The sequence below is a fragment of the Notechis scutatus genome, chromosome 4, assembly GCF_049901735.1.
Source record: "Notechis scutatus isolate UNSWTSFEM ecotype Mainland chromosome 4, rNotScu1.2, whole genome shotgun sequence".
Classification (NCBI taxonomy): domain Eukaryota; kingdom Metazoa; phylum Chordata; class Lepidosauria; order Squamata; family Elapidae; genus Notechis; species Notechis scutatus.
This window is the reverse complement of record NC_142012.1, coordinates 123,200,123-123,215,898: the sequence shown is the minus strand read 5'-3', so window position 1 is coordinate 123,215,898 and position 15,776 is coordinate 123,200,123. Positions and strand designations below refer to the sequence as shown.

Below are 15,776 nucleotides of genomic sequence, written 5' to 3'. Positions count from 1 at the left end.
GATAGAGCTAAATTTAGCTTTTTCTTTAGACTTCCACTTTTCAGTAAGGAGCTTAGAGTGCAACGATAGTAAAATCCTGCTTTTGACCCCAGAAAGCCTGCAGTTGTCTTTATTGGGTGGTCAGAACTTGTTTCTAATTCTGGAAGTTGGCAGGCTGTAGATTATATAAAGAAGAATCAGTATCACTTCCAATTGTAATCACAGATTAGCTGAATTGATGAACTGATATAGACTGAAGCTCTCAAGTGGAATGAATTGGCATTCAGCTTCTGAATTCATTGGAGAAAATAAATGCCATAATCTCAATCAGACAGTGGATCTGATAAATAGCTCTCCCTGCAGCCTCTAATGTATGTGTCCTTCAGACAGACAGCTGTCAGTATGATAGCTGTAACTCCCTCTGAAACACTCCGTCCATCAAGTGAAATTAAGAGTGGCATTTCTTAAGCTTAGCAGAATTTAGTGGGTACTTGTATTTTCACTTTTCAGAATACACCTTTCTGTTTAATCCCTTCTTTATAAGTTTCTGACAACAGGAGGATGATACAGCATACACACATACACAAACTTCCTTTTTCTCCTGTTCTATTAAATTAAATTTCCTTAAGTGTTTATGGAGAACTGAGAAAACCTTAGCTCTGAGGAGCTGGTACTCTTTCCCAATTATTCTATAATGATTTTAGATTTGCCCCAAGCAGCTGAATCTTGCTTCCCTTCCCTTTATGTTACAGGTCATTTTCAGGCTCAAAACAGCCAAAATTTGCCATTAGTTGAAGTTATCCGGTATCACTTTTGTGGAATAAGACCCTTAAAGCTTATTGTCTCCTCTTTATGTTCACATGTAGAACTACGGTGTTGGTCACCTTGGGAAACAAAATTAATTATATGAATTATCTCTATTATAGCACAAACAAATGCTCAATTATGTGAAGTGTGAATTCCTCAGATGAGTATAGCTTGGTATCTGAAAAATGTTTATTTGCCAGATATTTGTGAAGTGGTTTGTAGTTTTCTCCCAAGTTCAGTGGAGACATTTATAAAATTATTTTCCACTGCCAAGAAAACAAATACAGGTATAATCCTCATTTGCTGACCATAATTGGTACTAGTAACTCAATTCTTAAGTGAAGTGTCTGCTTAAGTTCTTTTTCATCACCATTCTAACTATGAATGATTGCTAATTGGGGCAGTTGCTAAACAAGGACTACCTGTGTGGAAAGAAGAACATATTGTTCAAGGCAGTCCCTGTCAATCTCATTTGGCTTGACCAGTGCTGAATATGATCCTAATGAAGACATGGTTGGATCAAAGGAAGGTCAGTGCAAAAGCAATGGAGTTTGGCCAAGGAATTTACTGGGTTACTCTGGCATTTATTCAGCCACAGAGATATTCTACCATATCTACTATCGTTTTTTCCTGATTTGCCACTGCTAGGAAAGGTCATCTCAGCAATTTTAGCCACCATAATGTCACATAGGGGCTTAGTGCTGCTTATGGGCTGGCATTTAAATGGGACAGCAAAGACCAGAGAATGTATAGCATTTATGCCATGAGATTGATCATTTGAATTAAGGGAAATTAAGGTGCTATGGCTGCATTTTCAAGCCATACTTTGGTCATTTAAAAAGAGTAAAATTGCCAGAATGAATGATAAACAAAAAATGAAATTGGTTCTGTGATATAGCAGGCAAGTCACTTCTACCTCCTTTTCTAATTACGGAAAGTGGGGAGGAGGTCAACATGCTATTAATGGGCCTTTGGAATACTGCTTGTAGGAACCGTATCCAAATCAATGCTTTTTTAAAAAAGAATGCTCTAGAGCAGGGGTCTCCAACCTTGGCAACTTTAAGCCTGGAGGACTTCAACTCCCAGAATTCCCCAGCCAGCAAAGCTGGCTGGGGAATTCTGGGAGTTGAAGTCCTCCAGGCTTAAAGTTGCCAAGGTTGGAGACCCCTGCTCTAGAGGATAACAGTGCCAGTTATTCCTCATTATAGAAGTAGTGGGCATGAACCCAGAGGAAATCGTGTTCAATAGGAACAACATACATTCTAAAGGTTGGGTCTCTAACATCTGAAGAACATCTGGACAAGAAGTTCCCTCAGATCAGCCGCCCTCCAGATACATTGGATCAAAACTAATTCCTGGCCAGTTTTGTTTGTTTTCAGAGAAGCTGATTCAGAGATGTCCTTATCCTGTACAGTTGGACGGGGAAAACCTACAGGATCACAGGCTCTAGTAGCCCTTGGCCAATTCTGCCTGCCTTCTGGCTTTGTTAGATTCTCCACCTCCAGCAACAGTTCTCTTCCCTCTTGCCCTCCCCGCTCCCCCTTTCAGTTGGACCCAGGACTTGCCTCCCCGCACCCCTTGACAGGCCTCCTGTGTTTTTAGCAGCTGGGGGAGACAGAAATTCAACAGATGAAATGTTTGCATTTTTTAAGTATTTCTATTATAGCCAGGCTTGGTTGAGTGGATAAGGACATCGGTAGTTAAATAAAATGACAAAAGAGCCTCTCCTAAGAACAGGTTCACTCTGTGTGTGTGTGTGTGTGTGTGTGTGTGTGTGTGTGTGTGTGGTGTAACCTGCTCTTCTGGAGGTAGATTAAGGTTTGGTGGAGCGTGTCGGTTGCCCTGCACGGATCTTTCAGAAGCGTGAGAGGTGTGTAAGCAAGCGCTAACACTTGTTGGCGTGGTTCACTCAGTCTTGGATGCGCCTTTGCCTGCACGGCCTCCTGTACTCCGGGATCCCCGCCCGAGGCCGAGTGGGTAGCGCTGGGGTGGCTCCTGCCCCCGCGAGCTCCTGGCTCCGCCAGAAGTGTGGGAGGACGTCTATTCTTGCGCCAGTTTTCCAACGACGCCGGCGTGCGCGTTTGTATACAGGTGCACGTGTCTCCCAGCCCCTGAAGACACGTGTCTGAGGGAAATTCTTTTTCCCCCCCCTCTTCTCCCTGAGTCCAGTGCAGGGGAGCGCTTCCCACTCTGCCCCGGACGGGCGCACAGGACTAAACCCTTCCGGCGTGGAGCGGTGCGAGAGGGAGCTCAAGGCGGCCCCGGGGAGAAAGGCACACACAGCCCGGGGACGGAGTCTGCTTCTTCGCCTTTCGCCCCAGCTACAGGCGGTCAGAGAAGGACCCCGCCCGCCCGTGAGAACCCCGTGAGAAGCAAACAAGCGGCGGTGCACAGAAGCTGGCGGGCGAGGTGGGGGAGCAGCTCGGCGGCTGGGAAAGAAAGCGCTTGCGCTTCTTCTGTTGCCGGGGAACTGGACGCCGGCTGCCCCTGCCCGTCCCGCGCCCCCGCCAGGAGGATCTGCAGAGGGGGAGGGAGGCATCGGAACCGGGCGCCCCGGGCGCCCCACCTGGCAAGGAAGAGAACCAGTAAAGCGAAGGGAAGTGTGCAGCCAGGTCCTGTCCTGTCCCGGATCCCCGGGGCGTCTCCGCTCCACAAGATGCGCGGCAAGAGCAGAAAGGAGAGCCTTTCCGATTCCCGGGACCTCGATGGTTCCTACGATCAACTAACCGGTGAGTTCCCCCCAAGCTGGCAGCCCCTTCTGCTGAAAGCCGCCGCCTTGGCTTGAAGGGGGGCTGGGAGGGGGAGGACTGGGAAGATGCAGCATCCCTTTAACAGCAAACTGGGTGGAGTGTGAAAGAGGTCCCACACAGTAACTGTTGTCGACCCACCGCCACCTGCCAAAGGTGGGGTTTTCCTCCGTGTATCCTTGTCACGATCCAGGGAGGGGTTCTTTAGTCTATTTCTGAGCAAAACTTGCACAAAGTGATGGTGCCGAGGAGAGGGGGGTTGGGTTACGGCGCTGATTTTGTCTCTTGACATTTCGAAGTGGGTGAAGGTTTATGTTTGTATGTGTGCATGGCTGAATGGATTTTACAGGCTGGAGAACGGCACCTTTTTATTGCCTGGCTCCTTAAAATAGTCCAGGATCTGAAGATAATGTTGGCTGCGATGCCCTCCCCCAAGACTCCGAGGAGACCTTAATGAACTTACCATTGTGTCTAAACCAAGATAGAAGTTGGATGAGATCCCCTTTTAGATGGGCAAGGAAGTCCTCAATTAAAAAAAAATACAATTCAAATCAGAAGGAATTCATCTACTGTACGTCTTTCTGCTGGCTGTGTTCTGTATCAGAAAGATGGGTGGCATAGAAATTTAATAAATAAATATTATTTATTAAAGGGCCTTCTTAGCCGACTACAGAAAACACAGACCCCCATATCTATGCAGCGGGCTAGTAGGCAAGACGCCTTCCCTCTATCCGGAACGAGCAAAATCCCTTCAAATCTGGTACTGTCCACGGTGCTGGAGTTTTGTCAGTGCGGCTGGGCTCTCCTCTTGCACACGGCAGAGCAATTTTCTCTCTCTCTGTTGCCCCTGTCATTCAAGCGATTTTGAGGCCTGCAAAATTGGCTCTTCAGCCACAGAGATATTTTGAGCTCAGTAGAAATTCAAAGCCCACATGATTCTCTTGTCTCTCAAGTGACTTTAATGCATCATTTGATTTTAAAATCAAAATGAAATGAAAAAGAAGCTTGGGTTCCTCCCAATTGTGACCTTTAATTGTAGAACCTCCTGATCTTGTGCCATTCATATATTAATCAGTCTTCAGATTTCTGTGTACCCTTTTTATCTGAAGGGAACCGAGCAGAATTAAAGTCAAGAATTCTTGTGGTTTTTCAACTTTTCCTTCCACACAATCAATAGAGCCATTTATCCCTTATTGTTATAAACAATAAGCAACAAAGATAGGATCACTAAAGACAGCTACTGATCACAATTCTTGTATAACACATATACATTTGTGGGGCAAGTTAATAAAAATAGCATAATAATAAACTTATTGTCTAATGAAATGTTGGACACTCAGTTATGCAGCATACATATAGTGAATGTCTACATGTTATGTTTTGATCATCTCTTCATTTCCATTCACAACTGGATTAATTATCTCTTGCAACTAAAGGTCACATCATAACTGCTGAAAAGAATATATGCTCTAGGTGCCATTTCCTGTTTTCTTTATTTTTGGTCAACCTTCTGTCTGTCAACACACATTACCTTGCTATTAGTTCCTTTGAATCATTCATATTCATCTTCATTGCAACTCTTGTGCCTATACTGGGAAGAGATGTAGCTAATCCAGAGAGTAGCTAATTCATGAGAGATCATGGAATAGAACAAAATACTTAGGAGAACTTAAAACCATGGCTTCTGAAGACCACACGCATTATTATTTGGTGCTACTTGAACTATAGGAAATATTTCCTAATTGAGCTTTAAAGAAAATTCTGTAAATATTTATCTCCTATTGATAGTGTTGGAAATGGATATTTCTTCCAGGACTCCACATTCCAGCCTGTTATATGTGCAAAAGTGAGGAACACAGCTGAAAACAGTAAACTGATAGCATTCTAAAATTCCTATACTCCTATATTCCTATACTCCTGTGTTTCTTTATAAGAGTACCCAAACAGCTAACTGGGTGCTATCAAGTTGCGTTTGATTATTATTATTTCAATAACTTGCAGATCTAATATTATTGTTATTGTTGTCATTAATATAGCTTCCAGTGGACAATTAAAATAATAATTAACATAAACAATTAAAAACATAAAATGAAGTTGAACAGTTTGAACTAAAAACAATAATTAAACAAAGCAGAATAGCCTCCCCACCCCATGCACATTAATCTCAGATATGGGACCAAATCCAGGTTTCAAAGACTTTTCAGAACACAGGAGAGAAGGCACCATTGGTATATTTAGTGGGATACTGCTCCAGAGCACCCTTTTCTGAAATTCCCAGCTCCATTTTCAAACCCTACTTTATTCATTGTCTTCCCTTTTGTCTACTTCCTTCAATCTTACCTAACACTTATTTTTCTAATTCATTATCCACCTGTGTCACATGCCAAAATGGGTTATTTTTGTCTCAAGAAATCGGTGAGCCTTTATTTGATCCAGATGTGATGTATTAATCCTTCTTACAATCTGTGATACCGCTTGTAACCTTCTCAAAATCCATAATTTGAAATATCCTATATTCTTTCCTTTTCCTTTCTCAATGTCTACTTTTCAAAGCTGAATGTTGCAGCTTGAAATATTGTTGCTTTAACTTTTCTAATTTTTGTTGTCATTGAATTATCTTTAGTCTTCATAATCATGTCTAAGTTTTGCATTGTCTTACTTCCTAGGATTAATCTTTTTTTTTGAGCACACTGTCTACCTTAAGGTTAAGAAAACAAAAGTACCTTTCACCTTCATAGCTATCAGTTCATTCAGCATGCTGGCTGACATGTACCTGGATTTTCTCTTTCTTTCTCATAATAAATTTACTTTGGTGATGCCTATCTACAAATTTGAAGTTGTTAAAGTTTTGACTCTACTTTTAATTCCAGGTTTTTTTCTTCTTCTAAATCTATCATTGTTATATTGTATTTATACTGTAACATAAAAGAAATAAGTGCTCTTATACATGGCCCTTGACTTGCAACCATTCATTTAACAGCTGTTCAAAGTTACAGTAATGTTGAAAAAAGCGAATTATTGCTGGGCTTTGCACTTACTATTGTCACAGCATTCCCATGGTCACAATCAAAATGCAGGTGCTTGGAAACCAGCATGTATTTATGACAGTTGCAGCACCACAAGGTCATGTGATTTACGATCTTCCAGGTGTGGGGGTGGCAAACAAAGTCAGTGGGGGAAGCTGGATTCCCTCAACAGCCATGTGATTTGCTTAATGTTGTGGCACAAAAGTTCATAAAATGAGATGCAATCCATTGAAGTGCAAGGCTTAGTGATGGAAGTTCCCAACTGTGGTCATAAGTTGAGGACTACCTATAACTCATATATATCTATATATAAAACTCATCTTGATTACTGTCCTAATAAAAACCCAACAATGTTTTGGGAAGCAATACTTAACTTCAGCAGTTTATTCAGTTTTGTTATGTTGGCATATCTTTTTGTTTTGTCAGACATCTTTGGCAATCTCATGAAATAAAGTAAAGTGTGCAGACAGGAGAACTGTCTTGTTCTTCTTTTCATCACTTATCATCCAAGAAGCTTCTTAGAGTTTCTTCAGCTGTCTTCAGAGCTGAAGACAGCTGAAGAAGGTTCTTGGATAAAAAGCAAAATGTCTTCAAAGAAAAACAAGAAAGTCCAGTTGCCTCTTGAAAAATCATCTTTGGGACAACTATGACCTGGATGATTGAGAATCTCCATAGACAAATAGGAGAAATAGGTTTTCTTCACCAGTCTAGATTGGCCAAGCTTCATTTGTAAATCCCTTTTATAAAGATTTTCCAAGAAAGCAGAGATGTTTCATGCCAACTGTCTATGTAAAAAGCCTTAAGTAACAAGTCTGAAAAAAAAGTTAATCCAAGTTTATTAAAATCCTAAGGATGATTATTTGAATTGATACAGAATAGGCAAACACAGAGAATCCCCTCTTCTTCTTTCTGTTTGCACATAATCCTCCTGAAACACATAATTTCTGAAATGCTTCTTAGCCCTAGCTATCAACTTCTTGGTGTTGCCCTTAAGATTCTCTAAAAGACAGTCTAGTGGTCAGGAAAATCTTGTGCTCGTATCTCTCACTCTGCTTAGAGTCTAAATATGGCATTACAATAATGCCAATTGAAAATGCATTTCATCTTTCAGCATTTCATCTGGCTAAACAACAACCTGCTTTTTCAAGAGAATGTTAGTAACAACATCTTATTTTGTTACTAAATCTTAAAATAAGCTACAAAATAGGTACAGTTGTTGCCTTCATTTATAGTTATTTGCAGCTATTGTAAAAACAGACTGAGTATTCTTTGTAAACAACTGTACAGAGTATTTTGCTGTATATATGCAACCATTGTAATGAAAACTTGGCTATTTTTTAGTACATTATAAATGTACTAAATGTGTATTTTTAGGGGGAAGAGGGACTTGCAGTGGGTTAAAACCAGATGATAAGCATGTGCACAAATGGCTGGGCAGTTTATTCATATGACTAGCCTTTCAGGAGTACCACCTGAAAACCCACAAGCTCTCAAAGTGGTCCTATAAGCAATCAAAATGCTAAAAAACATTGCTACATGGATGAAGAAGAATGTATAAGCATTAATGCAATACGAATCAAACTCAAGATGTTAATTTATAATAATAAGGTTATTACAGTGATTTAATTGAATGCCACTCATCAGTAACATTGGAAGAAGTATGTTTTTGTTTTTTAACTTGAAGGTGTTATAGTAGTGCTAGTGTTTCTTTTTCCTTTTCTCTTTCTCTAGTCCAGGGGATATTGTACTTCTTTAAGCTTTCAATGCACTATAAGCATCAGTAGAGCTACTTCTATCCAAAATAACAGTGAAACGATGAATAAATAAGAGTACACTACAGGAAGCAATGACTGAATCACATGGTCTTCAAACTGATTGATTTGCCCCATCTTAAACCTCCCCTAGTAGGTCTAAAGCTGTAACACACAAAAGATATAACACTAAACATAGCCTTTTTCTTCAGCTAATAGCTTAAAAGTTAACAGTGAAGGAAACTAAAATATGACCTGTGGCTTGGACATTAGTTCATTTAAACAATCTCAGCTACACATGGGAAAAGGAAAAAGCTGGTCTCCCTCCCAGGTGCATACATTTCTATTTTGGTAGCCACTTCACCACCAGTGTGCCTCGATTTCCCCAGAGTGTTCAGCCAGCTACCTTGCAACGTCTTTGTCATGCAGTTGCTGCTGAACAGCTGGTGCAAAGACAGTTGCATTTGGCAGTGGGTGAATGATCACTATAGAAACAGCTTACAATGTACTTGGGATGCTGACAAGGCCCACATTTACTGCACCCCCTGATAGTGACAGGTAAAGAGCTAGTGTAAGTCATGTTGCTTCTTTCAAAACACTCACTGGGAAGCCTGCACAGGCTTACATATAGAGTAGCAAAGTAGTATCTGCCCTGAATCTCCTCATAGCAGAACTGTGGTTCAGAGCCTGTTAGCCCTGCAAAGTAGCCCAGATAAAAGAAGCACAAGTAGGAGTTCTAGCTCTACCTTTTCGTAAAGTTACTTTAACAGCAAGATTGAAGGCATTTCTCTCCTCCTTTCCTTTTACTCTCTGGAAAACATGAGAGGGCCTTTCTGAAATGCTTCTCTTTCTGTAACCTGAAATATCTTCACACATTGGTTGTCCAGTCTGCAGCTCTCTCTCCTGTCACCTAAGGACATTCCCATGTACCAATATGTACTGTATGCCAAGTATGAAATATGGTCCTGTCTCTATGAAGACAAAGAAATGGAGGCATGAGGATCACTTTCAACTGTTTCTCTGCCCAGGAGGAAGCAATTAAAATTACAGTATTTCATATACAGTTTGCCTATCAGACCTCAGCATCATGGACCTGGTGTTGCACCTACTTGCTTCTTATCTAAAGTGGCATATTTTGAAGGGTCACCTTCTATGGCCTAAAAAAAAGAACTCTGATCACTGTATCCATGGCGTAATTGTATTAAATATGCAATTACACACGTATTTAGAAAGCAAGGTGGTACGAAGTATTTCTAGTCTTATGATATATTGCGTATATATGAGGGCAGTGTGTGTGTTTGCACGTGTACACATGTGTATGTGTTTGTAAGAATCTCCCTTGCCATATCCTTGCCTTCTCACCCCCTATACAAAATACGTTTTTTCCCTTATTGACCAATGTTCTTTCTGCTGGATTTTAACTCTTTTCAACACCCCAAGGCTTTGGTCACTGGTTAAAATCTTGCCAATTCTCACATAAACTGTCTGATTTCACACCTTGAAGTCTATGGGGGATAATAGTTCTCATATACAGAGAGCTTTCCACCACTTGCAATGATCCCACTCATTATCTTCTTGACTTGGAGATGTCAAAGGCCAAATAGTTTGCTGTAATTGGGGATGCTGCATCTTGTGAACTAAAATGTGCACTCTGCAGATTATATAGATGTATGTATTCTGTGCCTTCTACCTTCTTTTGGTGTGTTTTGTCCATTTCTGATGATCTCTTTTGCTTTCCTGGCTTGGAAACTCTCTTGTTGCTCAATCTCAATCTTGTAACTTCACCCAAATTGAATTGGCTCTAATTTCAAATGAGATTTTCATTTTTCTAGTGGGCAGATGTACTGTATGTGTGCCATTGAGTACTGAAGGCTGTTTTGTAATGTAAAACATTTGAGTTATTCAAAACATGGGGAGGACAATATTTTGTATTTTCTGTTTCTGCTTTGCAATGTTCAGTCTGTTTGAGTTGGGCAAAAATTGAACAAGACATCTTAATCAGGACCTCTCAGTTTGGAGAGACAAAAAATAAATGAGAAAATATTGCTCCAGCAACAAATTGGATATGAGGTGTAAGAGCAGCTTGTGCTATTTTACTTACATTGGGAGTATAGTACTGTGCAAATTCTGGAAAACAGAATAAAAAGATAGAAGTTGTCTAATTTCAGCTTTCCATAGTTTGATTTCTTTTTGAAGTATTGGTCCTCGGTTTCCTTAATTTCCAGTAAACGTGGCCACACATTTAACAAAATGGCTGCTTCAATTTCTTTCATCTGGAGATTAGGGAGGAGAATAACAAGAAGATCTGCATTGCTGCTTATGCAAATTTAATGAGCAATTCTGAGGAAGTTCAAAATTAGCACTTTGAGTGTCTTCATGCTCCTATGCAGTAAGACACAAACTGGTTTTCTGGGTGGGTGGAGCTAGTGGTCTGAAAGAGGAGGAGTTTTCTGTAACTCCATTGTCATGGACAGACCACTTTCTAATGAGTTTCAGATGGGTAGTTATTATAAATTTCTGCAGAGCTGCAAAACCAGTTAAAATAATGTGCTGCAGATTCCTGATATTTCTAGATAAATTCTCAAATGGGCTTGGAGAATTTCCTGTTTTGACTGTTGACAATATTGATGAAGACCTGTTGATGTGAACATGGAGATGGCTTGGATAATTGTCCTAAGCACTCTCTTTGCTCTAGCAGAGCATAATCAACACTTTTGTTTGTAAGGAATCCTCGAATGCAAGATATAAATTTTTGAGACCCACCTGAAATCCTGCTCCACGGCAGTGGATACATCAAAAAGAGTCTATATCTGTCCCCTGACAGCATCTGCAGCAAATAGGCCAGCAATTCTTTTTTATATCCCATGGCTTCTCCTACGTCGAGGAGGAAGAGAGTCTTAACACTGTTTCGGGGGAAGTGAGTACAGTCAAAAGCTCATTGTAAGTAGTACTTGTTCTTTGTGGATAAAGTTGATTATATTGCCTCAATTTGGCTTCCATTATTGGGGAATGAAATTTTTGGCATTTTCTTGTTGAGATTCTTTTCAGCTTGTAGACCTGAGGATGTTTTACAGAGCATCTGGAGAGGTGAGGTTTGTCACCTGCTTGCTTGGCCTTTTGTTATTCCCAGGTGATTAAATAAACTCAACTCATAATCCATGCCTTCTTTAGGCAATTTTAAGAATTCTACTGAACAGCCCTTGCTTACTTCAAAAATCTCTGTAATTATAGGCTGATCTCAAGTATTCCATCCTTGGATAAAGTGACTGAAAAAATGATAGCTTTGCAACTCTAAATTGACCCATTTCAATTATATTGCAACCATAATATAGCAGCACTGAGATTGTTTTGGTTGTCTTGAATAACCTGATTCTGAAATTAGGTGGGGAAAAGCAATTCTGCTATTTCTCCTAGACTTTCAGCAACTTCTCATAGTGTCATGATATCCTTCTGGGCTATCTAGTGGAGATAGGGCACTGTTTTAGAAATCCCAGTCCTTCTTGTCAGGATTTCTGTTTCAGCCCAGGAAATTAATGTATATGGTTCCCTATACGTATTGGTTTAAATATGTAAGTGTTGGAGGTGGTGCTTCAGAGCTTTGGAGTAGAGTGCCACTAATATGCAAATGATATCCAGATTCGCAGCACGTGCCAGGAGAGGTAGATCAGACCAACAAATCAACTTTGTAGAAAGACTAAAACTACTTTTATTGAGATTGACTATAATATATTGCGAGGATGCTTACGTTGTCGGTCCTCCTCCTTCTTATGGTTCAGTGAATTAGGGAAGCATCTGCCTGAGTCTCTCTGAACATCATCTGCCTACTGTGGATTTAAACTATGTTTTATCCCTCATCATCCAAATATGCAGTACTCGTATATTTCTGTCAAGGTGATCTCTAAGAAAGCATTCATTATCCTTGAATGTTGCTTAATCCCAATAATGAACCAGATGGGGCAGAATAAAATGAAGATGCTTTTTCAGTAATGAAAAAGCTGAACTCAAGGAAAGTGAGGCCTTTCTTGGATGGAGCGGCAATCTTTCAGAAAGACGGGAGTACGGAAGCATTCGTTGAATCTGGTTCCAGCTCTCCGTGGATTTGCAAGTGGAAATTGTGGCAAATCTGTGCTACTATGGCTCACTTGCCAGCCCTGACTGTTCTTGAACCTGCTGGACTTAGTCAGGGATGGGATGCTACTGGCATAACAACCAGTTTGGCGATAGCACACTTTATGTTTTTTAGAGGTTATGTTGCATAAACTCATATTCACTTTAAAAGCTGGTGGATGAAATATTTTGATTCAAATAATGGGTGAACAGCAAGGAGAAATATAGATTTATTGATTTTTCGGGGAGGTATGTCCTCTCATCTCAATTCTGATTGACTTGTTTCTGTATATGTAGCCTTTAAAGAGGACCAACAATTTTGAAAAATAATTTCAGAAAGATTATTAAATGAGATTATTAAAATGGGAATTACCCAGCGGGGAACTTTGGGTCAGATTAAAGTAAAGGCAGATTGGTTTTTCCTAATGAATGGCATTTTATCCCACCCCTCCCCCTGCCTTTCCTGCTTTCCTTTTTTATATATATATCAGCAATGGTTTCATTAAACAAAGTGCTTTTAGTTTGGTTTAAGGCAGATTGCTACCCTGAAAAGCTGGTGATTAATCAACCGGGTCGATAGCTTCTCTTTTTACAGTTGGTATATATAGGAAATGCTGAAAGGGGCTGCAAAGATTGTTGGATTCTGGAACAATTGTAGACAAACTTGGTGGCATCCTGGAAACTGAAGCTGCTGTTAATATAGTTGAAACGGGAGGCTGCCCTTACTGATCGGAAATTGCAGGGAATGTCCATTTGCAAGACGATGACTCCAGGGTCAGGATAGCCTTATAATACAAATGCTCAGGGGACTTACATCTTCCTGGGATAGGTAATAGCAATTCAACTGGGGGACTGTTGTATTGTAATCCTGTAAGCCAAGGAGACTGGGGGCAAAATTTAGGAAATCTACCAAGGGCAAGGTGGCAGTTCTTTCTTAAGTCATGTTTGCTTACCTGTTAAGTCTCAACAGGATTTTTAATAGGGTTCTTTGAAAGGGAAGAGGGGAATACTAGGAGCAGAAGGATAATTTTTTCCAGATAGGAGACCAAGACAATCTGGATGCACAAAAAAAAACCTCAACAAACATCTGAAAATAAAAAATGTCACACATGTAAAAGATGGGGTGGGGGGGAGAGAAATGACAGATCATCAGTAAAACTCCATTGAATATTCCAGATTTATAGAGTTGTTGGAAAAGCTAAAGGTCAGAATGAACAGAGATTATAGAAGGATTGTACCAGGAAGGAAAAAGGAAACCGCATACCATCTGATTAGTGAAAATGGCAAACTGTAAGAAATAATAAAGACAAATCCTATTTTGGTTCAGTATTCTCTAAGAAGAGGAGACGCATTCTACCAGGCAATTATGTGTGAATTCAGCTCTCAGGGCTGCATGGCTTACATCTTTTAGTACTAAAGAGGTTGCTCATGGTCTGGATGAATCTGCAAGCATCTTAAATACCCTCCACCAGTTACTAGAAATCAGCAAAGGTTTTCAAGTACAAGTCTCGCTAGCCTTTCTTTATCTCAATTTTTGAAAGGATAATTTTCTTCACAGATTATAGAAGAGCTTTCAATTTATATTTTGACTTTGGCAAAACATTTGAAAAAAGACTCCCTGTCATGCAGATCAACAAACTTGTTAATTATGGGCTGGGTGGCATATCTGTTAGATGAATCTACAGTTAATGATGCTTGAAAACCATGATCAAAGAGTGCTAATCAATTGTCTGTCATCAAACTGGAGTGAGATATCAACTGAGATGCCCCTGGCCTGGTACTCATTGATAACTTAAATAAAGAAGTGGAAGGAATGTTACTGAATTTGTAAATGACACAAATTGATGGGATAGCTAATAACTTAATAGACTGTATTAAATTGCATAATATTGATTAGGTCTGCAATATTATTGCTATTGTTATATTATCATCACCATCTTTTTAACAGCTGTAGAAAAACTGGATCTTTGTCAAGGTACACATTTTCCTTCTAGCAGGATTCCTCCCCAATCCCCCTTCAAGAAGGCAGCATGTTGGGTGACCTCATTCCAGAGGCACAGCAAGAGTTAAGCTGCTGAGGCAGCAGTTTTTCCAATCAACTGGGAAACAAGAGGAAAAGTTCATTGCCACTGGTCTGGGGAATAGTCTCTGTAAAAGGATATTGGAATCATGGCTGATCCCAGGCTGAATATGTACGTGTCAGCAGTGTTGCATTGCCAAAAATGAGGAACATAATTAAGATAATGCCCTCCCTGATGATGTTTGGAAAGGCAGTTAAAATAGTTTTTTTCTGCAGAATTGTTAATGTGTAATATTATGATTATTCCTGGGTTTTAAATATATAAATTGTTTATTGAATGGATTTACATTGTGACCTCTGATTTTATGTGGACTCTTGTAATCCACAAAAGTTCATATGGAGGCATACGTGGATGGATGGATAGATTTTAGATTGCATCAATATTCAGTTCCAAATCATGGGAAGTCATAGTTTCATTATGTTCTGCATTAATCGGACTATTCTTGTGTCCAGTTTTATTTATTTATTTATTTATTTGATTTGCCAATTGTTTACAAGATAATAAGTATAAGTGTATACATAGTTGTGAATACATGAAATGGGTACATATAAGAAAAATAAAAGAATAAGAGAAACAATAGGACAGGGACGGTAGGCATGTTACTGAGAAAGATTCAGAGAAACTGTAAGAGTCATAAAGAAGGGCAAGTAGAATAATCAGCAGACTAGAAATTACGTCTTATACTGACAGACTGTAGGAACTGACTAAAGTTAATCTTGAAGGGAAGCCAAATAAATCACTGGGCAGTGGGAGATTGTAACTGTAATTTTTCAGCCCCTGAAAATGGCTTAGCGGGTTAAGATTTTAAAAAATACCTTCATTCTTTGCACAGAATATCAAGATCTATTTTCAGTTGTGTTAGCGAGCAATACATGGAATCATGATCTTAAGAAAAGGGAGGACAGATTTTAGATTGATGTGAAGAAAGAAATCCTTAACTGTAAAAGCAGTCTGACAGCTAAATTAATTGGTGAAGTTGGTGGTGAATTTTCCTTTGTTGAATGTGTTTGAGTAGACACTGCCATCTGTTGAAAGTGTCTTAATTTGATTCCTGAACTGATCTGGAATGGAACTTGATGTCCTAAATTGTCTCTTCCAAATTTATAATTCTGTTGAACAGGAAAATCGATTACAGAATTCTTATGAGGTTATGATCATGGGACACTTTGCCAGCAAAATTGCTTGAGGAATAACCTTCTCCAATATTTATGTAGGACTGAATCTATGAAGAAGTTAGTACTTTACGTATGTATGCATTTATGTATATATGCAAGTGTG

The 15,776-nt window shown here is 39.7% G+C and overlaps 1 protein-coding gene across 3 annotated transcripts in view; it reads left to right on the top strand.

Moving 5' to 3' along the window:
• The first annotated feature begins 2,582 nt into the window (after positions 1-2,582).
• Positions 2,583-15,776, top strand: part of KCNIP2 (potassium voltage-gated channel interacting protein 2) — a 122,487-nt gene continuing 109,293 nt past the window's right edge. Inside the window, exon 1 of one of the 3 annotated variants that reach the window (XM_026671537.2) lies at positions 2,583-3,515. In XM_026671537.2, coding sequence (XP_026527322.1) covers positions 3,443-3,515 — 73 coding nt within the window. In that variant the 5' untranslated portion in view covers positions 2,583-3,442. The remainder of the gene's footprint in view (positions 3,516-15,776) is intronic. The other 2 variants (XM_087964670.1, XM_026671307.2) reach the window with 2 other exon arrangements.